Below are 26572 nucleotides of genomic sequence, written 5' to 3' on the forward strand. Positions count from 1 at the left end.
CTAGTATAATATAAAAAATTAATAAATGTACGATAAAACAAAAAACTGTGACCCATCATCTAGAAAAAAACAGTCAATAAAAACTGACCTTAAAATGGTCTAGAAGTTAAATCTAGCAAATATCTACAGCAGCTATTATGGCTGTTATAAGAATCCTCAGGTAGTTAAAGGAAAATATGACTCAAATGGACGAACACATAAGTAATCTCTGCAAAGAAGTGGAAACTACTAAAAATAACTAAACAAATTTTAGAAGTAGAAAATACAGTAACTGAAATGAAAAATTCACTGCATGGTTTAATGGCAGATTGGAGATAGCAAAAGAAAGAGTCAGTGAATCCTGACTGTTCTGAGGAACAGAAATATATTGAATATGAATAGAGCTTCAGGCAGGGGCGCCTGGGTGACTCAGTTGTTAAGCATCTGCCTTCAGTTCAGGTCATGATCCCAGGGTCATGGGATCAAAGCCCTACATCAGGCTCCCTGCTTGGCGGGAAGCCTGCTTCTCCTTCTCCCACTCCCCCTGCTTCGGTTCCTGCTCTGGCTGTCTCTCTCTCTGTCAAATAAATAAATAAAATCTTAAAAAGAAATAGAGCTTCATACACACACACACACACACACACACACACAACTGGACATCCAGAAGGAGAGAGAATAGGGCAGGAAAAAACCTATGAGGAAATAATGACCAAAATTTCCCCAAATTTCTTGGAAAATATTAACTTTTATAGAAAGCTCAGTTACCGCCCAAGTAAAATAAGAAGAAGAAAACCACACCTAGGCACATCATAGTCATATAGCAGAAAATCAAAGAAAGAAAAACCTTGAAAGTGGTCAGAAAAAAGATAAAAACATGTTATGTATAGATAAATAGTATTAAGAGTGATGGTTAACTTCCCATCAGAAACAACAGAATCCAGGGGATAGTGGAACAATACATTTCAAGGACTAAAAGGTGGGGGCAGGGGAACCTGTCGTCTTAGAATTCTCTATACAGTAAAGATACCCTTCATGAAAGCAGATGAAATGAAAGTACAGATGCATGAAAGCTGGGAAGATTTACTGTTGCTACAACTGCTCTGTAAGAAATGCTAAAAGGGACTCCTGGGTGGCTCAGTTGGTTAAGTGGCCAACTCTTGATTTCAGCTCAGGTCATGATTTCAGGGTCATGTAAGAACAAAGCCTGCGACAGCCTCCGTGCTGGGTGGGGATCCTGCTTAAGATTCTTTCTCTATCCCTCTCCCTCTGAACTGCCTGCCCACCCCCTACCCCAGCTCCCTGCCCCTCACTCTCTCTTAAAAAAAAAAAAAAGCCTAATAGATGTTCTTCAGGCAGAAGGGAAATAGTGTCATATGGAAACTCAGGTCTACAGAAAAGAATGAAGAGTGCAAGAAATGGTAAATATGTGGGTGCATATAAATAACTATCTTTTTCATCTTTTAATTTCCTTATAATACAGTTAAGAGTTTAAAAAGAAAAGTAATAACATTTGTATTTTTTTAAAATTTTTAAATTGTAATTAGTTAACATAGAGTGCAATATTGGCTTCGGGAGTAGAATTCATTATTCATACTTACATACAACACCTAGTGCTCAACATAAGTGCCCTCAATACCCATCACCAATCTAGCCTACCCCCCACCCTCCTCTCTCCATCAACTCTCAGTTTGTTCTCTGTCTCTTATGGTTTGCTTCCCTCTCCCCCACTTCCCATATGTTCATCTCTCATTTGCAATGATGTAGATGGAGCTAGAATGTATTATGCTAAGTGAAATATATCAGAGAAAGACAATAGCATATGATTTTGGTCATATGTGAAATTTAAGTAATAACAGTTTTAGATGGAGTTGATAATATATGGAGAGGTAGAAAATAAACTGGAACAGGATAGGGTATGGAGCAAGGAGTAAAAATTATACTACTGTAAGGGTCTTACATTTGTTCAATGTGAAATAGGAAGTGGGAAAGGTCAGGTATGAAGTATTAAGTGGCATGATACGTAAAAGTATCAACACATTAAGGGGGCATAATATTACCGTAGAAAAATCACTAAATAATAATAGCAAAGAGTATAATTTAAAATATATAATATTTTAAATATAAAAATACTTAAGTTATGTAAGAGGAAGGAGGAAATGAGCAGTAGAGAAATTAAAAATAAAAGGGACAATTAGAAGAAAAATGACAGTATGATGGACTTTAAAACAAACATATGGGGCGTCTGCGTGGCTCAGTGGGTTAAGCCTCTGTCTTCAGCTCAGGTCATGAACTCAGGGTCCTGGGATTGAGCACCGCATCGGACTCTCTGCTTGGCAGAGAGCCTGCTTCCCCCTGTCTCTGCCTGCCTCTCTGCCTACTTGTGATCTCTCTCTGTGTCACATAAATAAAATCTTAAAAAAAAAAAAACCAAACATATGAATAGTAACATTAAATGTAAAGTCCTAAGCATTCCAAAAAGTCCTTCAAGATAAAGGATATTACCAGAGATAAAGAACTGGACATCTCCTAATTAAAATATTTAATTAATCAAAAAGACATCAAAGTCCTAAATGTATATGCACCTGAAACAGCTTCAAATATATTAAAGAAAAAAATGGATAGAAATGAGAGAAATAGCAGGTACAAAAATCATAGTAGGAGATTTAACACTCCTTTCAATAATTGATAGAGCAGGAAAGAGGAAATAAGGATGTAGATCTACATAACACTATCAACTATACGTACGTTTATAGAACGTCATACCCACCAGATGCAAAATGCATTTCTTTCCAAGTGTACGTGTAACATTCTCTAAGACAGATGATATGCTGGGCTACAAAGTAAGTCTCAACAAATTTCAAAGGATTAAAATTTGTAGAATATTTTCTCTAACTACAACAAAAAAACTCATTAATAACATTATACCTAGAAAATTCCCAAGTTCTTTGAAATTAACACACTTCTAGGGGTGCCTATGTGTGATAGTCAGCTAAGTGTCTGGTTCTGGATTTCAGCTCAGCTCATGATCTCAGGGTCATGAGATCCAGCGCCATGTCAGGCTCTGTGCCTGGCGTGGAGCCTGCTTATGATTCTCTCTACCTCTCCCTCTGCCCCTCCCTCCCCTCTGCTCTCACACTCTCTGAAAAATAAACAAAATAAAATAAAATAACACTTCTAAATAACTCATGCATCCAAGAAACCACAAGATAAATGAGGAAATATTTTGAACTGAACAATGAAAGCAAAATGTTATCAAAATCTGTGGGATGTAGCTTACACAGTATATCCCCAGAATGCAAAGTTGACTCAACTTTCAAAAATCAGTGTAATTCATAACATTAACAGAATGATGAAAAGTGTAAGATCATCACAGTAGATAAGGAGAAAGCACTTGGTTAAAATTCAACACTATTCATGGTAACACTCAGCAAACTAGGACTAGAAGGGAACTTTCACAGTTTGATGAAGAGCATCTATTAAAACCTATAGGTAAGGGGGCACCAGGGTGGCTCAGTGGGTTAAAGCCTCTGCCTTTGGCTCGGGTCATGATCCCCTGGGTCCTGGGATCAAGCCCTGCATCGGGCTCTCTGCTCAGCAGAGAGCCTGCTTCCTCTTCTCTCTCTGCCTACTTGTGATCTCTATCTGTCAAATAAATAAAAAAGTAAAATCTTAAAAAAAACCCCTATAGGTAAGTACATAATTAACGGGTGAAATATCGAATACTTTCAAAGATCAGTCACAAGGCAACAATGTCCACTTTCACTGATTCTATTCAATATCGCACCAGAGACCCACACCAGTGCAATAAGAAATAAAAGCCTTAAAATTGGAAAGACAAAGTAATACTGTCTCTACTGATGTACAACATGATTTTCTACCTAGAGAATCATAAGGAATCTATAACAACAACAACAGCAAAAGTGAACCCTACAAAACTGCTAGAATAAATAAATGAATTTAATTTGGTGGGTCAGGGCACCTGGGTGGCTCAGTCTGTTAGGTTAAGTATCTGCCTTTGGCTCAGGTCATGATCCTAGTGTCCTGGGTCCCAGCCCCCGAATCAAGCTCCCTGCTCAGTGGGGAGTCTGCTTCTCCCTCTCTCTCTGCCCTTCCACTCCATTGTGTGCTCTCTCTCTTGCTCACTCTCTCTCTCTCTCTCTCTCTCAAATAAATAAAATCTTAAAAAAATAATCTAGCAGGGTCATAGGATACAATCTATTGATATCATTAGTATTTCTATATCCTAGTAACAAACAAAAATTTTAAGTATAGTTAAAATATCATCTGGAAGCTTAATATATTTAGGAATAAACTTAGTTAGAGAAATACACTAAAAATTACTAAATATTGCTGAGATAAATGAGACTTAAATTAATGGAGAGATATACCATGTTCATGGGTCAGAGGAGTCAGTATCATTAAGATGCTCATTCTCCCCAGATTGATCTATGTCTGAGCAGGCTTTTTTTTTTTTTTTTTAAGAAAGTGACAGGATTGATAAACTCATTCTGAGACTTATGGAAATGCAAAAGGCCTAGAAGAGCCAAAATTACTTTGGAAAAGAAGAATAAAGTGGAAGGGCTTATACTAGTTATTTCATGGCTTACTATACAGCTATAGTAATCAAGAGAGTAGGGTATTGGTATAAGGACATGGATACAAATAAACTAATGGAAAAAAACAGAGAATCTGATATATGATCATATGTGGTCAATTGGTTTTCAACAGTTGTGCCAAGATAATTCAACAGGGGAAACGGTAGTCCTTTCAATGAATAGAGTTGAAACAACTACATATCTGTGTGCAGATAAAAGGGTACCTTAAATCCTACTCCATGACATACACAAAAATTAATTATAAATCAATTAAAGATCTAAATGTAAAAGCTAAAACTACAAAACTTTACCAAAAAATGTTAAGAGAAAAATCTGTGTGACCTTGGTTAGATGCAATGATTTTGTAAATAGGACACAAAAATTAGATCTTAGGAAAATTAAAAACCTGTGTCCTTCAAAAGACATTCTTAAGAAAATGAAAAAAATAGGCAATAGACAGAAATATGATACACATATCTGAAAAAGGACTTATGCTCAGAATACATAAAAAAGCTCTTACAACTCAGTAATAAATTGATTAAAAAATAGATACTTCACAAAGGAAAGATTTGTGAGTGGCCAATAGCACATGTAGCAGTATTAATTTGTATCATCAAAACCTGGAAACAACCAGGCGCCTGGGTGGCTCAGTGGGTTAAGCCACTGCCTTTGGCTCAGGTCATGATCTCAGGGTCCTGGGATCAAGTCCCACATCGGGCTCTCTGCTCAGCAGGGAGCCTGCTTCCCTTCCCCTCTCTCTGCCTGCCTCTCTGTCTACTTGTGATCTCTCTCTCTGTCAAATAAATAAAATCTTTAAAAAAAAAAAAAACCTGGAAACAACCTAAATGCCCATCAGTATGTCAGCAGACTTACAATTCTGGTATTTTTACAATGGAATGCTACCACTCCAGTAAAATGAAACACACCGGATGCACACAAAACATGGGTGAAGCCCAGAATCATGCTGAGTGAGAGAAGCCAGACCTGGCAAACTACATACCATATGATTCCCTGTAGTTGAAGCTCTAGAACAGACAAAGCTGTGGGGCGCCTGGGTAGCTCAGCATCCAGCTCTTGGTTTCAGCCCAGGTCATGGTCTCGGGGGTCATGGGATCGAGCCCCGCATCAGGCTCTGGGCTCAGCTGGGCACAGAGTAGGCTTGGGATTCTCCCTCTCCCTCTACCCCAACCTCGCTCTCTAAAATAAATAAAATAAAATCTTAAAAAAAAAAAAAAGAGGCAAAGCTAATCGATAGTGATAGAAATCTGATCAGATAGAAGTTCCTGGGACAACGTGGTAGGGTGATTTACCGCAAAGGGTCATGAGGGAAATTTCTGAGAAGATGAAGCATTCTAAGTATCACTGGGGCAGCAGTTACATGGGTGGATACATTCATCAAAACTCACTGAACTATATATTTAAAATGCATACATTTTATTTTATATAAATCATATGTTAATATTGACTTTACAGAAATGCACATGTGCTAATTCCTCCTTCTGATTGTGATGGCTGCACTTATCTCCTCTTGTGGTCAGATCAGGTTTCCATCCATCTCAGCTTCCAAACCTTCCTACTCTTAGTGAATAATTGGTCACAGAGATAGGATTTGTGGGGAGAAGAAAGAAGAAATTACTCACTTTTAGGGAGAGTGTAGCGGGGGAGAGATCAATTTACTCAGACACGACTGAGTCCCAATGCATCAGGTGTACAAAACTCCTTTAGAGCCCTGCGTGCGCCAGAAGTAAAGCTAGTGAAGCAGGAACAGGAAGAATGGAGTGACACGGTCATGCGCCCCCCTGTTGGTCTTTGTGTCCCACAGACCCCGGGAAGAGCTGCCAGCCAGTGTTGGAGACTCTGCGCCAGGCCATAGATGGCACAGTGTATGGCCATAGCACCTTGGAATTGCAGACGCTGCAGCCTGTAGTCAACTTCCTTGCCACCGCCACAGTGCCAGGCTTCTGTGAGCGCCCACTGTGTCCACGCCTCTTTCGACTCTTCACAGTGCTGGCCCTGGGGAGTGTGACCCAGGCCATGCTGCTGAGCAGGCACACACCAAGCATCCAGGCCTGGCTTGAGCGCTTTCCCTCTGTGGAACGGGAGGTGGTTCTAGCAAAAGCCCTGGTCCAGGCCTCGCTGGAGGCCTGGGAGGCGGTGGGCAGCTGCTTTCTGCCCTCCCCCCTCCATCCACATTACCGCTTCTCCCTGCACTCTGTGAGCCAACTCCTGGGCAGCTTGCAGCTCCTGCCCATCAGGATGGGCTCCCGGGGCTTTCTGGACTGTCCCAGCCATCAGGAGCACTTGCGCCGGGTGTCGGGCCTACGTGGCACCCGCCTGATGATTATGATGGCCATGCGCAACATGGTGCGTCTCTGGTTGCACGAGGCCCAGAGAACTTTCTGTGACCGGCTGGACAGCCCCAGGGAACGCTCCTACTGTGCCAAGCTGCTCCTAGGAGTAGCTCAGAGTGTCTTCTGCTGTGGGCCGGCACCCCAGAATGGGGGCAAGGGCTCTGAGGAGGAGGAGGAGGACGAAGAGGAGGAGGAGAGGGTGCCTGAAGTGGAATCCGAAGGAGAGCTGGCCCAGTGGGAGGATTTAAGCAACAGCGGCAGTGAGACAGAGGAGGAGGAGGGCCATTATAGCCTGGATGTCACCACCAGCTCACCCTCTAGTGATTCAGGTCTAGCACCTTCCATAGTACCAGTAAAGAGGGAGACCATAGAAACCCTAAGTCCAAAGATGAGCCAGGAGGAGGGCACAAAGGTTTCTGGCTACAAACTCCAGTTAAACAGAAGCAAGATTTGGTGGCAGAAAACAGCCCAGATGGACCTGGCCTCACCCCTTCTGCTACCAGTGCTACTACTCCACCCCCAGGAAAAGCCCTCAGACCTGGTCTTCAGTCAGGAGCTAACACTAGGGTCCAACTCTGAGAACCTCAGCTTGTACCTGGAACGGCAGTGGGACAGCCTGGAGGAGCAGCTGTCCACTTCAGCTGCTCAGCTGAAGCTGAGCGCCCACCTTGCTCGGTGCCACTCCATGGCCAAGCACGTGGCCCGCCTGGTCCGGGTGCTGGCCAGGCCCCGGCAGCACGGCCTATTGCTCTCCAGGGCTCTGGGTACAGGGCGCCGTACGGCCATCTCTCTGGCAGCTAGCATTTACCAGGCCCGCCTCTTCCATCTGCCATCTGGCTCAGAGGAGGCCATTCTCCAGTGCCTACGGGATGCCAGCTGGCATGCTGGCATGTTAGGCCAGCCGGTGGCCCTGCTGGTGCCTAAGGGTGTGGATCTCACTACCCTTCATCGTCTGCTAGCCCTGGCAACCTGGGGCAGTTTCCCTGATCAGTATACAGAGGCCGATCTGGACAGCATTGAAGAACATCTCTCCAGAGAAAACCTTAGTGTCAAGCAGAACATCAAAAAGGAAACGCTGTTGCAAAGGTGAGTCCAAGAACCCCATGTGAGGTGCTGCTCTGCTCTTGCTCTATGCTGGCCAAAAGGCCAAAAAGAAATCTAAGAGCTGCTGTGAGGGCTCAGAAGATTGGGGCTAAGGGTTCAGGTTTGGCACTGGGCTTAAATGGGAAAACAGGGATAAAGGGGAGCATGGTATCTGAGCCCCCGGCCCACAGGTTCTATCAGCAAGTCTGCAACCACCTGCACATGTTCATCCTGATCGGAGATGACCAGATCCACAGGGAGCTGCCCTCCACCCTTTTCCTGAGGCTTCTTCAACTGGCCATTGCTAGCATTGACCGCTATGAACCGTGGGACCAAGATTCCCTCATCAATGTGGTCCGGTACTACCTGGAAGGTGCTCAGAATCTATCCACTGATGATGGTAAGCCCTTTCTACCTGTTCTCCCTACTACTCTCAACCAGGTTTTAATGAGGATTCAGGTCAGTCTCCCTGTCTCTCTCTTCCCAGAACCTAGTGATCCCCTTCACCTTTCTGCCTCCTTCCCAAATCAGAAGAGGGTCCTTTTCTTACCCATTTTCCTATAAGCTCACAGGCTAAAGTCATGCCCATTTCAGACTCTCTGAAGTGCCCAGACCTCCAGGCGTCAATTCCCAGGGTGGCTAAAGCCATGGCTCTCATTCACCTTTCGGCTGTCAGCTATTATGGACACCTATGCCCTGAGTTGCCACTCGTCACCCCCAAGACTTTCCTAGACTTTCTGGACACCTTCACACTGCTGCAGCAACAGATGACTCTGCAGATTAAGAACAAGTTCCAGCGGTGAGTTGTCCCATTTCCTGCACTGTACCTCCTTCTACTTCCTTGGGCCCACTTACTGGTACATTGTATCTCCAGGATCCAGAATGCGTTGAGTCATCTGAGAATGATGATCAAGAAGCACAATACCTACACCAACTTTGTCTTCAACTTAGAACAGCTGCTGAAAACCTCCCGTAAGGTAAAGGGGGAGATTATGAGGTATGCACAGTAGGGTCAAAGCAGGAGCCCACAGAGGGCTTTGGAGGAACCAACCCTGAGTGAACCTTTGTTCTTATCTCCCGAGACTATCCCTTTCCCCAGGGGATCTCTTTAATCCCTGCTGCCTCCTCCTCTAAATTTTTGAGTTTAGGCTCAAGGTTCCCCATGGCACAGCTGAGACCAGGCTGATTCTTCTAAACACAGGAAACTCCAGTGTCTGCTTCTGCTGTCCTTACTATGTACTTTGATTATGGGAAGTCCAGTTTACTTCCCAAGTAAATTGTATACATTCCCATCAGGGACGAGGCAGAAATTACATTCTCACGGTTGCCTCTACTCTTACCCTTTCTTTTTTTTTTTTTTTAAAATTTTATTTTTTATAAACATATATTTTTATCCCCAGGGGTACAGGTCTGTGAATCGCCAGGTTTACACACTTCACAGCACTCACCATAGCACATACCCTCCCCAATGTCCATAACCCCACCCCCCCTCCCACCCCCCTCCCCCCATCAACCCTCAGTTTGTTTGTGAGATTAAGAGTCACTTATGGTTTGTCTCCCTCCAATCCCATCTTGTTTCATTTACTCTTCTCCTACCCCTTGACCCCCCATGTTGCATCTCCTCTCCCTCATATCAGGGAGATCATATGATAGTTGTCTTTCTCCGATTGACTTATTTCGCTAAGCATGATACCCTCTAGTTTCCATCCACGTCGTCGCAAATGGCAAGATTTCATTTCTTTGATGGCTGCATAGTATTCCATTGTGTATATATACCACATCTTCTTTATCCATTCATCTGTTGATGGACATCTAGGTTCTTTCCATAGTTTGGCTATTGTAGACATTGCTGCTATAAACATTCGGGTGCACGTGCCCCTTCGGATCACTACGTTTGTATCTTTAGGGTAAATACCCAGCAGTGCAATTGCTGGGTCATAGGGTAGTTCTATTTTCAACATTTTGAGGAAACTCCATGCTGTTTTCTACTCTTACCCTTTCTTATCCTGGATTCTCTATCATGGCTCATTGGCACACCTCTTATGTCCCTCCTTTTTCCCATACAGCTTTGTCCCTGTACCTCTTCCTTCCACAAAAATACCAAATATACAAGGCTCATACATACACTGGGGAAATGTGGATGGTAAATTGACATTTTTAGGCAAGAAGCAGAAAGAGATTGGAACGGTACACTAGACCTTGCTGTCCTGAACTTCTTTAGTCACCCTCCTCTACAGGACATCTCCCAGTAACCAATTCTCTTCTCACCTCTCCCTGTGCTCACTCCCTTAGAGCTCCTCCAATACAATTCTCACATAACAAGAGAGATTTTTTCTAGTCCAAATCTAAATCCCATCATTTTAATAAGAGGAATTCTGAAACAGTTTTCTTTTTCTTCCTGCTACACAAGGCTTTGGTGAAGGTTCAGGGATTATCTCAGAGAAATAATCTAGTGGTCAACCCACACACAGACAAATGTTTCCCCCCTACTGGGCTTTTAGGCCATAAGCTCCCAATGCCTAGACTATCTCTTTTGATGGGTGCCCCAGGGCTCTCACCCAGTGCTGCACAACTGTAGAAGTCTGGCTTCCATTGTATCCACATGCATCGTTGTCATCGTGTTCTCTGTAAATGATGCTCCCTAGAGTTCTCCTAGTACTGGTGCCCTCCTACCATCTACCACCAAGGATCACTAGCTTAGATGAAATCTCAAGACTACTGAGATAAAAAAAAAAAGAAAAAAAGAAAAGAAAAAAAAGTTCACAGAGGGACAGGAATGGCCTCTCCCATGTTTTCCAAATTCCAGTTTCTTGTCTTGGGTCCTACCATTTCCCAAGATGATTAATACCAGGAATTGTTGATCTGGCTTAAAGGTGCTTTTATTCTTTGATCCCTGGGTCAGTTATATTAAAGGACAACATAAGAAGCCCCAAATCTGGATAAGAGATGTTCATAGTGGGGGTACCTGTTTGGCTCAGTCAGAAGAGCATGCAACTCTTAATCTCAGGGTTGTGTGGGTGTAAAGATTACTTAAAAATAAAGCTTTAAAAAGAGAGAGAGAGAGAATGTTTAGTGTCAGAGGCATTCAGTGTCAGATCCTTTGGCCATTCACTCAATAATCATAATAGTGTGTACTTCTTTCAGGGTTCCCTAGGAAATAGCATTACCATCCACTTAGTTAAGCCAAATCCCAGGAGTCATTCTGGAGTCCTTCATCTCTCTTCTCTCTCATATTCAGCTGGTTCATTTATTCATTACTGTACTCTATAAAAATTAATTGAACTCCACTCTTTTTGTCCACCCACTCATTAATATGTATGTCTGTGTCTATATAGAGCTATGTCTACATCTAAATCTAGGTCAATAGAATCTTTGCTATAACTTTCTGAGGTGGCTATCCTTTTTCCCATTTTACAGATGAGAAAACTAAGATCCAGAGAGGTTAGGATGAGGATTAAATGATCTCACATGGGCAGCATTTGAAAGTGCTGGCACACAGTAAGAGCTCAGTAAATGATAGCTCCTCCTAATAAGAAAGATAAGGTACTGTACTGACCTTGCCTTCATGGTGCCTAGTTTACTGGAACATATAGGCTCATCCAGGCAATTACAAGACAGTGTGTTATGACAGAGCAAGTCCATTGATACTTGATACTCTGAAGTATCAAGACTTTCTAGAGAAAGCAAAGTGCCACAATGAGTTACATGTAGAACATGGCAAACACTAAAAAACATTCCTTAAATATGGGAACGAGTGAAGTGCATTCATTTTGCTAAGGGGTTAGTTAAGATTTGGCATAAAAGGGAGTGGGGGTGGGGAGGATATCACAGGCTGAAGTAAAAGCACGGGCAAAGGCCCAGAGGTGAGAGAATGTGTGCCACGTTGGAGGAGCTGAAAGTCAGGAATGGCTGGAGAGTGGGGTGCTGGGGGAGGAGAGATATGAGGTTGGAAAGTGGAGTTGAGGCCTCCTGGGCATGGAGACCTCATAAACCAACTGGGAGAGTGATGAGTGTTCAGTAACATGATAATGATGGTATTTGGTTGCAGCATGGAGAGTGGAGTAGAAGAGAAGCTGAATAGGTAGTGAGGGAGCCCATGCATGGGCAGGGGAGCAGACAGGACAGACTGGTAGGAGGCAGACCTGAACAGACTTGAAGATGGGCTGGGCTTGGGGAAATAGAAGAGATGGAGTCAGGGTAATGATGAAGTTTTCTTCCTTGGGAAACTTGGGTGTATTTTGCCATAGTTCTCTGAGAAAAAGAACATGTGAGGAAGCAAATAAGGTTGTAAGAGATCTGATGGGGCATAGCCAAGACCTTCATTTGTGGACATGTAGAGTCTGAGGGGCCTGCGAGGCATCAGAGAGGAGATTGCCACTAAGCAGATGGATACATGGATGTGGGGCTCAGGAAAGAAATCTGGTTTGAGATAGTGATTTGAGAGTTTTTAAAACAGAAGTGGTCATCAAAGCCATGAAATTAGGCAGGATACATAGAAGTATCGAATGGAAAGATAGGGAGGCCCTGAAATGTTGCCAAGGGATATTTAAGGGATGGTAGAGGGAGAGACAAAGAAAGAGCAGCCACAGAAGTTCGACAAAGCCAAAGGATAACACAGAGTTATGAAAGTCAAAGGAAGACAGTGCTTCAAGAGAGTGGGAACTATCTTCTGTAACAAATGCCACTAATGGGTCAAATAAGATAAAGAGTGTAGCATAATGGTTAAGCACACAGGCTTTGGAGTCAGACTGCCTTGGCCTGTGTGGCAGATCAGGAGAAGCAAGCACCCACTTGGAGCTGCTCATACACCAGTAAGTGACAGTTCCAGGGCTCAGTCTTTATCTGGGGCCTATACAGAGTTCAACTTGGTCATCCTGATTGTCAAGTGAGGAGTGCTGGAGTCCTAAGCCCACAGGGCTCCCTTTGGGATATTCCCACCTGGCCCAGGATGTTGAGCTGCAGAGCCTGGATCTCTGTTTACAGAACGTGACCACACTTCAGCAGCAGCTACAGAAAGGCCGGCTGCTCATCAAGCAGCAGCTGGCAGAGTGTCAGCAGCAGGAAAACCTCATTGAGACCCTGACCAAGCAGCGGGATAACCTGCGGGCTCAGCACGAGGCTTTCCTGGAGCAGGTGGGCTCTTCCTGCTGCCTGCCCTACACTGGTCCTCTCCTGTGAGGGGACAGCCTTTCACAGGAGAGATGCTCAGAGGAGAGAATGGGATGGCTTGTCATGGAGTCTTCTGGGGGAGGGGAAAAGGTAATAGGATGACTTGAGGAACTACCCTCATGGGAACCCCCAGGAAGAAGTGATCCCTCCTGGCAACACCTTGAAGGAAGAGGACACTCTGGGAACTCACTTCCAGAGTACATCTCTCCTCATTTAGATGGGTAAGGCCTTCCTGGGACCCCTGAGCCAGCTGCAGGTGGCTGACTTTGAGGAAATAAGGAGCTATCGAGCGCCACCAGAATCAGTGGTCCAAGTGACCGATGCACTGTGTGACCTGTTCCACTGTGAGACAGGCTGGGCCAGTGCCAAGCAACTCTTATGCACGGAGGATTTTTACCAGGTAGGGAATGTGGAGCTCAATGGAGGAGGAGAGTGGAGGCCTAAGGAGGGGGGGTGCTGGCGGAGTGAGGTGGTTGGGGCAAGGTTCTGAGCAGAGCACCTTTACCTTTACCTCTCTTAACACACTTTCCCAGGAGCTGGTGTTCTTCCCTAAGGAGAAGATGACAGACTCAGAGATGATAAAGCTAACCCAAGCTCTGAATGCTCCAGGTATGAGTGATGCAGCTCTGCGGGCAGTAAGCATACCCGCAGCAAACCTGGCCGCCTGGCTCTGGGCTGTTCTGCGCTACGGGCTGGCCCAGCGCCGAGGACTACCCACGGGCCTGCTTCTGCGGCAGATAGAGGCCACACTGGCTCGGGAGCAGGCCCACCTGGGCCGCTGCCAGTTCCAGGCCCAGGAGACCCTAGAGCACAATTTGGATCTGGCCAAGACACTGGAAGAGGCCCGGGCTTCAAGCAACCAGATGATAGAGAACCTCAGTCAGGCTCAGTGTGGCCAATATCACAAGTGGCCCATCAAGGCTGCACTGCTCACACCCGTGCACTCCTGGACTACAGAGCTCCAGGTAACCAGCCCCTCCTGGATTATCCCCTTAAGTTCATTTCTGCACTACTGCCCCCAACTCCTTGGCTCCTCCCTGGGCCCTCCCTGCCACACTTTCCTGCACACCCTGCCTCACTCCTTCTCTGCCTGTACCTTCCTCGCTGGCCCACAAGCCCTCCCCTCTCCCTTCTCATGCCAGAAGTTGAAGGGGCACTGCCTGACTGTGTTCGGAGACGCCCTCCTGTGTTCAGCTGCTATCATCTACCTGGGTCCTTTCCCGCCGGTGCGGCGCCAGGAGCTACTAGACAAGTGGCTGGCTCTGTGTAGGGGCTTTCAGGAGACCCTGGGTCCAGATGATGTGGCACAGGCATGGAAGCAGACGCAAAAATCTGTCGTCACGCCACCAAAGAACCCCCTGCTCTCCATACGCTCTCCCTTCAGCCTTCTGTCCTTGCTGAGCTCTGAATCTGAACAGCTCCAGTGGGACCGAGACTTGAAGCCCCAGGCGAAGTCAGCCCGCCTGGCAGGCCTGCTTCTGAGAAGCAACACCCACTACTCCAGTTGCCGTTGGCCTCTAGTGCTTGACCCCGACAACCAGGCCCTCATCTGGCTGAACCCGCTGCCTCGGCAAGAGACTAGATCCTTGGTCCCAGGCCCCACTGAGCACAGAGGTAAAGCCAGGGATGATGAACACAATGCTTCTCGGGTCTCTGAACTGCCAACACTCTTGGCCACATGTGGTCTTCCCTTTCATAATGAAGACACTAAATTTTTGTGGCCAGGGTATCCTAGACTTCATCAGCCCATATGATATTAATCAATTAGGTCATATTTGCATCTTAGGGCCTATTTTGCAATGATTCTGAATCTACATGGCTGACCAGTCTATGATCTTCCACTTCCCTGGTTTACCCAGCACTCTTAGAAACTTGGCCTACAACTCAGAATCTTCCTTACTATCCAAATTTACCCCATGTTCAGGAATTCTGGGGAAATATTTCTATTAGCTCTGCTCGAAGCAGAGACCCATCTGGGTAGAGTATCAGAAGGATGTGTTTCCTAGGGGAAGGAAATAAGGGTGTTTATTTTCTAGAAGAGGTTGGGAATGGCACTGGGGAGAATAATAGACATCTATAATGGACTAGGTACGTAATAAAGTGGTCTGCAATATGGGCTCTATAATCAGACTGTCTGGGTCAAATATCTGTTCTTTCCTAGCTGTGTAAATAGGGCAAGGTACTTAATCGCTCTAAGTCCAAATTTATTTGCAATAAAATGAGCATTATTTTAATTATATATTTATTTATTTATTATATATAAATATTTAATTATATTTAATTATACCCATCTCATAAAACATATTAAGATAATTCATGTAAAAGGGATTTACACAGTGCCTAAAAATAATAAGTTCCCCAAAATGTTAGTGTCACTACTAACGTATTACTGCTACCATTATTCTACTCCATCCCTTGGCTGTCCAGCACAACCTTCCATTGTGCCCATACCCCATTAAACAAATGCCCATGACACAACTATTCCATGTAAGTGAATTTACCCCCTCTCTAATAAGAGGCACCCTGAAGAAACCTCCAGCTGTAGCGTCCAATTCTGAGTCCACGAACTGTGAACGATGTTCACAGTTCTTGATCAGACCCAGATGTGGCTCTTTGTGATTCTGTAACCTATGATAGAGTGAGTATGTGCTAAATCTCACCCTAGTAATACACCTGATACGCAGAGTAAAGCAAAATCAAACCGAGATAACTACAGTAAATGTCCTGTTTAGAAACTGGGTAAGAGTAAGAAACACACACTTGTCTATTAGTCTTCAGCATGTGCTGTGTGACACCAGACAGTGACAGTAAAGAGAATGATTAGCGGGTGCCTGGGTGGCTCAGTGGGTTAAGCCTCTGCCTTCGGCTCAGGTCATGATCTCAGGGTCCTGGGATCAAGTCCCACATCGGGCTCTCTGCTCAGCGGGGAGCCTGCTTCCCCCGCCCTCTGCTGACCTCTCTGCCTCCTTGTGATCTCTCTCCATCAAATAAATAAATAAATAAAATCTTTAAAAAAAAACCCAGAATGATTAGCATCACTTTACTGGCTATAGCGGGAGTTCTTGGATAGCCACTTTGGCTGTCCTGAGTTTTTTTTTTTTTTTTCAGTGCAGATAAATACAGGTTTAATGATCCATTGTTCTTCACATAGATGGCTACAGAGACTTTATAATCTCAGGATACACAACCATACAACAAAGACCAATCAGCCAATTCTCAAATAAACTTGGCTTCTTACAACTATCCTGTAAACACTGCAGCCTTTCTTCCATCCAAAATGACATTCATCTCACATGAAAAGTTATTATGGGGGAACCAGTAACCTAGATTTGTGGCCAAAAGTAAAAACCAAGAAAAAATAGTAATTCGGTGGTTAGTTGGTGAAAGATGGATATCTGGTGCCCTTCACTGTGCTGCTTTGCTCTTCTTACTCTTGCTCTTTTTGTCCCTCTTCTTCAGCCCATCCATGTTAGCTCTCAATAGATTTGAGTAAGCCATCTGAAACTTGTTCACTTCTTTGGAGCTCACCACGGTGCTGATCTTCTTTTTCCCATCAGTAGTTCCTAACAGACACTTGTTGTCTGAGGGCTCAAAGCCCTCTACAGAACCCTTCCTTGGAATCGGTTTAGTTCGACCATCATACTTCTTCAGGGTGATGAACACGTTGCCCGACAACCGGCACTTCTGAAACAGTCTGGTCAGCTCCGTCAGGAACTGCTCGCTCTCCAGGAGCACCATCCCGGCGCCGCTAGCTCCCTGGTGTCAGCGTAAGGCCCAGGCAATTCGGCTGTCCTGAGTTCTGATGAACAGTATACTTTTCCTAGTTCACTGTCCCCAGTGCTATCTGTGAAAGGAATATTGGGGAAGAGTCTCCTGTTTGTAGCTGTTCTGCCTTACATACCCACTTCCTATTGGAATGGGATGGGGCCTTAGGATTTGCCTTAAAATGAAGCAAACATGAATCACTTATTACCAGACAGGGGCTTTTCTAGCTAATTTCTTTAGCTCTCTCAACTTTTTCCTTCAGATTGCATGTGTAAGGACTCTATTAGCTATTAACCAATGCCAGAAATCTTGGCATATTCTCATTCTTGAATTTAAACCCCACTTTTTGTCTTCTCTCTTAACACTGGTTCTAGGGACTCTAGCTATCCCACTAAGCCTTAATGTAAATGTCACCCATCTAAACCTTGGCCTTAACCTCAGAGCTGTAGTAATGAAACAGAGCAGTGATCTTAGGCTAACTGGCTATGGAATGTAACCCCTATTACTTGGGGCTGTATCCCAATCAAAAGGGGGAGGTTGCTTAAAAAGAGAAGTGCTTGGGATGGACCAGGCTCTTCAAATAGCCAATAATTTCCTATTCCATGCAACATAAGGTAGAAAATCATTTTTACAAATCAGCAAGATGCATGAGTATCTGATCATCTGTGGTCTGAAATTGCTTGATATGTAGAAAGGAAAGGAAAGAAAAGCAGAAAGGAAATTTCTTTAAGTTTTTTTCTGGAGGTTGTTCCTCTTATCTAAGTAGAGAAGTAGCCAGCATGCCTTCTACTAAATCCACAGAAGTTCAATGAGCATATGGTCCAAGTCCCATGAAATAAACCAACTTCTTACCCACTACATAAACTAGCAGGCAGAAGAAAAATCCTCATTGCCCCTCCCCACTACTAATTCACTGTATCAGTTGGGAATGCTGTCATGATCAGTAACAAAAGCTCAACTTACCATGGCTTAAGAAATAAGAATTTATGGGCGCCTGGGTGACTCAGTGGGTTAAGCCTCGCCTTTGGCTCAGGTCATGATCTCAGGGTTCTGGGATCAAGCCCTTCATCAGGCTCTCTGCTCAGCAGGGAACCTGTTTCCCCCTCTCTCTTTGCCTGCCCCTCTGCCCACTTGTGATCTATCTCTCTGTCAAATAAATAAATCTTTTTTAAAAAAAGAAATAAGAATTTACTGGGGCACCTGGGTGGCTCAGTTGGTTAAGCGATCGACTCTTGCTTGATCTCAGCTCAGGCTTGGATCTCAAGGTCATGAGTTCAAGCCCCACATTGGGTTCCATGCTGGGTGTGGAGCCTACTTTAAAAAGAGAGAAAAAGAATAGAAAGAAGGATTTATTTATCTCACATTATAATAAGTACTGAGATAAGCAGGTACAGGGCTCCAGTACCGACTTCAAGTACCCAGATTCTTCTTTCTGCTCAATGATCGTTAGCATGTTGGCTTATCACATTATAGTGGATTGAATGTAGTGGGTTGAATCCTAACCCACAGAACCTATTAATATGAATTTATTTGGAAAAAGAGTCTTGTAGGTATAACTAAGTTAAGAACCTTGAAATGAGATCACCCTAGATTATCTGGGTTGGCTCTAAAAACAATGACAATTGTCCTTATAAGAGAAAAAAGAGAAGGCATAGGTACACAGAGGGAAGGCCTCATGAAAATGAAGACAGATAGTGCAGTTATACAACCACAAGCCAAGGACCTCCTGGAACCAACAGAAGCTGGTGCCTTCAGAGGGAATGCAGCTTTTCCAACACCTTGATTTTGGACTTCTGGCCTCCAGAATTATGAAGAAATAAGTTTTTGGGTTTTTTTTTCCCCAGCTACCGTATTTGTAGTAGTTTGTTACCATCTTGGCTGCTATCCCGCCAAGCATCATGTCAATAAGAGTTGCTGCTAGCCATCTCTGTCCATTCTCTCAGGGAAAAAAGAGATCTTCCAGAAGTCTGGATAGTTGAATGCGGTAGGCAGAGTTTTGGCCCCTATCACTTTTGTCTTCCATTGTTACTCCTGTAACTAAGTTCCATAGCAGGAAAGACAGTAATCTTAATTACTAACCAATTGACCTTAAAATAGAGATATCCTGGATTATCTGGGTGTGCCTAGTGTAATCATATGTGCCCCTCAAAGAAGCAAGGAAGAAAGAAGAGACAGGGAGATCTGAAACATGAGGAAGATTCAAGAAACTGTTGCTGGCTTGAAGATGGAGCGGGCTACTGGGAGAGTGTGAGATAGAAATGAATTCTATCAAAAACCAGTAAGCCTGAATGAGCATCCAAGCTCCAGATGAGAACTATAGCCCCAGTTGATGCCTGATTAGCCCCGTGTAACCCCAAATGGAGCATCCAGTCATGCTGTGTGGAGCTTCTAACCTTCTGAACTCACACATAATAAATGGGTGTTGTTTTAAGCTGCTAAGTGATAATTTGGGGTAATTTGTTAAGCAATAAGAAATGAATCCACTGGGGTGCCTGGGTGGCTCAGTGGGTTAAGCCGCTGCCTTCGGCTCAGGTCATGATCCCAGGTCCTGGGTTCGAGCCCCACATCGGGCTTTCTGCTCAGCAGGGAGCCTGCTTCCTCCTCTCTCTCTGCCTGCCTCTCTGCTTACTTGTGATTTCTCTCTGTCAAATAAATAAATAAAATCTTTAAAAAAAAAAAAAAAGAAATGAATCCACTAAACTGCACCTGGCAACCTCCACTACTTGCCTATTTCCTTTTTTTTCCTTCCAGGCACTGATTTCTATATTAGCAACAATTCTTTTCATTTTGATAGATTTAGCTTAGGCAAAAAGAGATACATAGACTCTGTTAACCTATCTGGTGAAAGGTCAAAATGGAGCTGATTCAGGGATACCTAGAACCCCTCCCTGGAGTTTTAGAGAATTAATAATGACAACTAACGTTTGTTGAGTGCTTACTAAGTCCAGTGCAGAGCTATGTATCATTTCATGTCATCTTCGCGGTAACCCTGTGAGGTACCCACCAATATCAACCCCATGTTGCAGACATGTTGCAGATAAGGAAATTGAGTCAGAAGGAGCTTAAGTGACTTTCCTAAGGTGTCTTCCTGCAGGCTTTACCTCATGAGATGGAGCCCCTGGGTGAATGGTGTTCCCTGGGAGCCTGGTTCATCCTCTGAGAGGAGTTCCTCTGCGTCTTTCTACCACAGAGAAGGGCTTTGTGAGAAATCAAGAAGAAGAAGAGGCCTCGGAAGAGGAAGATGACAGTAGTGAAGAGTGTGATAAGGCTAAGAACAAGACAAAAGAGCAGAAGACACAGGACAGGGAAAATGAGGAAGAGAGAGAAAAGGAAGAGGAGCAAGAGCATGAGGAGGATGAGACAGAGAGGCAGGAGTCAAGACCAGCCTCTGAGACTGGGTCTCTGCCCCTTCCCAACCTTCATGTGCTCTCAGGTGCTGACCCAGAGCTGGGTCCTCAGCTCCAGAAGGCAGCTGCCAATGGTGAGAACAGGTCCCCATCCACCATGTCCCCCTTCTGTGGCCCCACAAGTCTCTCACCCCCAGACTGACCTCAGCTCCCATCCTTAAGCCAGGCACTAACTTGTGGAAGAGCCCTGAGGGGATCCTCCTATTAGCCAGTGGAGAGCTGGTCAGAGCCAGATTTTGTGTAGCGGGAGGGGTGGGGTGCTGGCATGGTGGGTAGGGTGTCCTTGTCTCCCCCTCGTAGGCCTGCCCGTGCTACTGACCAATATGGAGCTGGGCCTAGGGTGCCAAGAACTGCAATGGCTACTGCAGCGGGAGGAGCTGAGCCCTCCCCAGGTACAGCCTGGCTTCTGTCTCTATCTGAGCACTACTGTCCCCCTCAGTGCCTTGGAAAAAGGTGAGCCCTGGTGGGTAAGTTGCCACCACAGCTTTGTGGACACAGTGGGCCTCCTGCCTCCCTCAGTCTGGCCCCGGGCAGGATCAGGACTGTGGTCCGGAGCCATACGCCCAGTACACCCCACCCACTGGCTTTGTCAATGAGAAAGCTTAAGCCTCTCCCATGTGACCCCAAGTGCTAGGTTATGAATTGCTGAAGGGGATGAATGTGCTGGATCTGAGCCTCAACATGGATACCCTAGAAGACCAGATGCTGCATGAAATCTTGTGTGCAGAGTGTCCCGAGCTCAAGAACCGCTGGGAGGACCTAAAGACCAGAGCTCTGGACAGCTGTGAAGCTGTGAGGGCTGCTGAGGTGCCCGGGGGTCCCGGTTATGGGTGGGCGTGAGCTTTGGAGTGTCCCAGCTACGGGGGCTGAGATGAGTGTGGATGGTTGCGGACTGTGTGGGAAAGGGTCAGACCCATGGAACAGGTGGCTGTTTGCAGGAGCGGCTGCTGCTGCTGCTGCTTCTCCAGAATCCAAAACACCAGAAACCGGCTAAATTCCTGCGGGACATGGTGAGGGCCCAGGCAGAGCTATGTCAGCTGCGTGCCCGCTGCGAGGATCTAGAAGACCTGAGACTGCAGGAGGTGGCCTTGTGGGCACCCTATCGGCATGTGGTCTGGCACGGAATGGCCATAATAAAGGCCCTTAGCCCACTGCAGAACCTGCTGCCCCTTTTCCGCATGAGCCCCGGCAACTGGCTAGCGGCCACCAAGCGGGCTCTGAACAGCATGAAGCAGTGTGAGACTCACCAGGGGGAGGACCTGCCCAGCCATCTGCTGCATTTGAGAGCACAGCTGACCCGCCAGCTCCTGGGTAGCACTGTGGCTGCACTGAGCCCGACCCAAGTACCACTGGTGGGGGCCTTGGGTGCTCTGGCGCTGCTGCGAATGGCAAGGAAAGCACCAGAGCTGGAGAGGCTGGCATTTTGGCCTGGCCTGGCAGCCTCTCCTAGCACAAGCTACAGCAATCCAGGTGTGGCTCGGCCAGCCTGGCTGGGGGTGAGAGCCTGGCATGAATGTAGCATATTGGAGCTGCTACCCCCATTTGCAGGGCTGTGTGCGTCCCTGGCAGGCCACTCCAGTGTTTGGCAGGCTTACCTGTCACTGTCATCCACGGTGCTGGGTCCAGCACCTGGGCCTGGGCCTGGGCCTGACCCACTCAGCCTCCTCCAGAAGCTGATTCTGTGGCGTGTGCTGCGACCTGAGTGCCTGGCAGGGGCCCTGGCGGACTTTACCACTTGCCTTCTGGGCCGGCCCCTGGATGAAAACCTGGGTGCCTCCACCATACCCTTCGAACGCAGTCAAGCTACTCGGCCCATGCTGATCTTGTTGCCACCACCTGGTCACCCCACAGCCACCATGCATCCCCTGACTATCATCCAGAAACTGGCTGCCGGGCATGAGCAGGTTTGAGCCTAGTCTCTTGGCCACAGAGACACCAGACCCCTGTGAGCCGAGATGGGGTGTGGTAGCTCCCTCCTAGCATTCTTACAGATCTTTCTGGCTTACTAGGGATTTCTGGGGTCATTTGAGGCATTATGTTGGGTCCCTTGGGTAATCCTACGATCACTTTAAGTTCTCTGCCACTTCTCTGTTGGTCTTCAGGGGCAGAAGCATCTGGAGGTGATCGCTGTAGGCTCTGAAGCCTGGGACCCAGTCTCGGTAGTGGTCAGCACGCTATGCCAGGCTATGCATAGAGGGCACTGGCTGGTGTTGGAGAACTGTCATCTGATGCCCCACTGGCCAAAGGAGCTGCTGCAGCCCTTGCTGGGGCTGTTGGATGGAGCCAGGGGTGGGTCTGCTACCTAATCCAGTTTTGGGCCTGAGTTTGATGCCCTCGCTCTTATATCTCACTCTTGACCCCAGAGCCTCCAGTTTGTGTCCCTAAACTTGTGTCTGACCCTTTTACCCAGTGATTGATCTCAGCCCCATATCTGACCCCTAGTGGTCTCGGACCTGGAGTTAGAACTGCCTCTAGTCCAACCCACAAGCAAGAGTGTGACGATTGTCCACAGAGATTTCCGTCTTTGGCTTATTTTGTCTGCAGAAGCTATTGCTTCCTTACCAGGTGAGAAGCCCCCACTATGGCTCTCAGATTGAAGGAGGAGGGCAACTGTGCTATGCTGACCCAGCACTCTCCTTCTGCCCCAGCGGTGCTGACTCAGCACTCCATGCCTGTTTTCTGGGACCAGTCTCTGGAGCTGGGCCACATCTTGACTGACAGCTTGGAGCTAGCCCAGCAAGGACTCTCTGTGCAACCCCCAGCAAGGATGCTACCTCTCCTCCTCTTACATGGCCTCCTGCTACACCGGCAGCTCTACGGAATGAAGCTGCAGACACACAGGGGGTGCTGGTGAGGGACCCTTTTCCATCTTGCTCAGTCAGTCGTTCAGCAAACACTGAGCATTTTCCATAACCCTGAGGAGTACGACTAATTCCAGCACCCAAGTGTGAGGGCAAGGGGAAGTCAAGAAAGGCTCTCCCAAGGACTTTGTGCTCTCTCTTTGAATTGAGTCTAGAAAGCAGAGGCAGATCAGGTGGAGATGGGGCTTTTCTGAGTAGAAGGAACTAAGCTCGGCAGGAGAAAGAAGATTTCAGTGTGGCTAAGCTGGACATGTTGGGGGTTGAGCAGGGAGAGGTGAGGCTTTGGAGGCGAGGCCCTCCAAAACGGCCTTTAAGATCATGGTAAGGGGACTGATTGTATCCTGAGGACAGTGGGAAGCCACTGGAGAGTTTTAAATAGAAGAAACGTGATCCTAAGTATCTGTTGGAAAGATCACTCTGGCTGCAGTGTGGAGAATGGACTAGATGGGACAGGGCTGGAGGCAAGCAGAGCTGTTTTTTTTGTTTTTGTTTTTAAAGATTTTATTTATTTATTTGACAGAGAGAGATCACAAGTAGGCAGAGAGGCAGGCAGAGAGAGAGGGTGAAGCAGGCTCCCTGCTGAGCAGAGAGCCGAATGCGGGGCTCGATCCCAGGACCCTGAGATCATGACCTGAGCCGAAGGCAGAGGCTTAACCCACTGAGCCACCCAGGCACCCCAAGCAGAGCCGTTTTAGGAGGCTCTGGCAGTCTGAAGGAATAAGACCATAGTATGGTAGTACCAGTAGGGATAGAAAGTAAATATGGAGTGAGGAAGAAAGGAGTCAAGGATGGCTCCCAGATTTCTGCCTAGGACAGCAGGAGGCTGGTATAGGAGGAAATGATGATTTCAGTGAAAGCAAATTGAATTTGGAGTGCTAAGTAGCAATTACTTGTGAACCCTTGTGAGTTTGGAACTTGGGAGCTTGGGCTAGAAAGACCAGAGTCCTCAGCAAAGGGATGGTTCTGACGCCCCATTCCTGCTCCCCTCCCCCAGGAGTCAAGTGACCCTGACACAGGTCCTTCAGATCCAAGACCAGCTATGGACTAGCCTCAGCAATCCCAGTGCTGCCATGCAGGAGCTGGCAGGTGAGACTCTTCCTGTCCCCATGTAGTCATCAGCACTCAAGAGAGCCCTGAAAGGCGTGGGAGTGGGAGGACTGGGACACGGACATAATTCCCAGCTTTGGTTTTGGTTTGGAAGGTGGTGGGAACTGGAGGGGCTATTACTAAGGGGCTCTGACCTTATTCTCAGCTTCGGTTTTCTATGGGGGTCCTGTGGGAGACAAGAAGGACAGGGAGGCCCTGATTAGCCTAATACAAGCCTGCCTGAGCCCCAGCAACGGGAGCTGGGCTCAACCACACACACCCCAGTATCTGCTGTCTACTCTGCTGCCCAGCCCAGGTAAGCTGCAGCCATTACCTGTGTTGGGGTGGGGAACAGTCTGTGTAATGCCCTCCTCTCAAGAATGTGAACCACGGTACCAACAAAGGTGTAGGAGGGGGCAATATTCACAGTTATGGGATGGTGGATTAAAGTGTCACCCCTCCCCTTCACCTCCAAGAGCTAGGGGAGCCAGATGCTTTGGCAGAGTGCAGGGCCCAGATGCACCTCTTGCCCACACCACCGGAACCCCAGAGCTGCGGACTGAGTGTTGGCTCCCAGGCCTGGCTGTTACGACGCCAGAGTCGCGCGCTCTTAAGCGCGCTGCAGCGAACTTTACCCACTTGGGTTCCTGCGTCTCGTGGGAGCTCCCGACGTGCTGAAAAGCGGCTGCGGCAGCGCCTAGTGCAGGTCAAGCGGAGGCTGCAGTCGCTGCAGGCTTTGCTGACGGAGACCGCCCGCCAGGAAGAGTCTGGCGCTGAGTGGGTAGTGCTGCGACTGAGCTCGCAGCGGCCTCTGCAGGCCTTCCTCCAGACAGAGGTGCTGGAGCTGAGCCAGCTGGCGGGAGCAGTGCTACGGGACCTGGATTGCCTGTTGCAGCAGCTGCAGGGTGCGCCCCCGTGTGCCTCCCCGCGCTGTGTCGCGGTGGCTCAAGCTCTGTGGACGGGCCGCCTACCTCCACCTTGGCGTCCCCATGCGCCTGCCGGCCCACAGCCACCCTGGCACTGGCTGCGACAGCTGTCACGCCGTGGGCAGCTGTTGGTTCGCTACCTAGGCGTGAACACCAACGTACCAGAGCGCATCTTTCACCTATCAGCCTTTTGCCACCCACTCCGCCTGCTGCTGTCACTGCGTTGGGAGGCTACCTTTGCTACGGCTGCCCCGAACCAGCCTGTGCCCAGCTCAAATTTCCCTGGCTTCCAAGGCTCCAGCTCCAGTGGGCTCCCCATAAATATCAGGAGCTGAACAGCAACCCTTTGAACCTCCAGGTATCTTCATGCCCTTCCTCCATTTACACTTTCGCCCCCTCAAATCCCTGGTTGCACCTTAAAATTATCCCACCTTGCCTCTTGGTGATCTTGCCTCCTCAGTAGCCCCATATGCTCTCATACCCCTCCACTAGGACCCTTCAACTTTCTAGCCTTGCCTGATCAGCTTCTGGCACCTCTAGGTGGTGAATGGTCCAAATCCTACCGTTCCAGAGATGGGGCTGCTGCTGGTTGGGCTCCAGCTCCGGAATGCTGAGTGGGACCCACTAGCAGGGGCCCTGCAGGACAGCACCTGCAGCCAGCCCAGCCCTCTGCCTCCAGTCAGCGTCAGTGCCCAGGCCCGGCGGCCCAGCGACTTGCCACCCCCAGGCAGCCTGGCTGTGTATTCCTGTCCTGTGTACATGGAAGGGCCCCTAGGCATCACTAGGCTACACAGCAGGCACACACTGATGCACCTGCCCCTGCCCACGAAGCTCAGCCCCGCCACCTGTGACCAACGGAGGGTGTACGTGTGCAGCCCACCCTTGCTGTGAGCCCTGAAACAAAATAAAGTTGCGGTGATTCAATGAAGTATTTCTGAGATTTAGCAGTGCAGGGTGTCTGCACATGGAGAAATGACCTGCTGAGGGGAAGACCCAGTGTGCACAACTGAGAGGGGAATGTTGGTATCCTGTTGGGAGATGGGCCTGGTGTTGGTCACGCATCCCAGGCATTTGGCAGATGGGAATGGTTAATCCACAGGATCCTGAATCTTTGCCTGGCTTTCTACTGTGGTCTGAGTACTTGTGTTAAATCCATGAGATATATATATATATATATATTTTTTTTTTTCCCCCACAAGGGATATTTTTGAAGAGAGAACATTAGAACTGAAAATGATTTTTTTTAAAACATTTTATTTATTTGACAGAGAGAGACAGTAAGAGAGGGAACACAAGTAAGGGGAGTGGGAGAGGGAGAAGCAGGCTCTCTGCCAAGCAGGGAGCCCAATG

The 26572-nt window shown here is 47.1% G+C and overlaps 2 protein-coding genes across 2 annotated transcripts in view; one reads left to right on the top strand and one right to left on the bottom strand.

Moving 5' to 3' along the window:
- DNHD1 (dynein heavy chain domain 1) overlaps positions 1–26328 on the top strand; it is a 78102-nt gene extending 51774 nt beyond the window's left edge. The window contains 20 exon segments of the mRNA XM_047690478.1: positions 6397–8011; positions 8200–8408; positions 8603–8807; positions 8883–8985; positions 12992–13141; positions 13395–13577; positions 13711–14142; positions 14320–14791; positions 20133–20423; positions 20650–20802; positions 20978–21156; positions 21288–22253; positions 22452–22638; positions 22792–22914; positions 22998–23199; positions 24205–24296; positions 24463–24612; positions 24773–25534; positions 25537–25580; positions 25763–26328. Of these exon segments, the coding sequence (XP_047546434.1) occupies positions 6397–8011; positions 8200–8408; positions 8603–8807; positions 8883–8985; positions 12992–13141; positions 13395–13577; positions 13711–14142; positions 14320–14791; positions 20133–20423; positions 20650–20802; positions 20978–21156; positions 21288–22253; positions 22452–22638; positions 22792–22914; positions 22998–23199; positions 24205–24296; positions 24463–24612; positions 24773–25534; positions 25537–25580; positions 25763–26113 (6869 nt within the window). The 3' untranslated portion in view covers positions 26114–26328.
- On the bottom strand, positions 16286–16955 carry LOC125078225 (signal recognition particle 14 kDa protein-like). The gene has a single exon (XM_047690476.1). The coding sequence runs from the start codon at positions 16913–16915 to the stop codon at positions 16583–16585; it is 333 nt and encodes a 110-aa protein (XP_047546432.1). The 5' UTR covers positions 16916–16955; the 3' UTR covers positions 16286–16582.
- Positions 26329–26572: the final 244 nt, after the last annotated feature.

Source organism: Lutra lutra, chromosome 10 (assembly GCF_902655055.1).
Source record: "Lutra lutra chromosome 10, mLutLut1.2, whole genome shotgun sequence".
Taxonomy (NCBI): Eukaryota; Metazoa; Chordata; class Mammalia; order Carnivora; family Mustelidae; genus Lutra; species Lutra lutra.

Coding starts and splice junctions, on each gene's coding strand:
- LOC125078225 (XM_047690476.1), bottom strand. CDS start 16,915: ATGGTGCTCCTGGAGAGCGAGCAGTTCCTGACGGAGCTGACCAGACTG.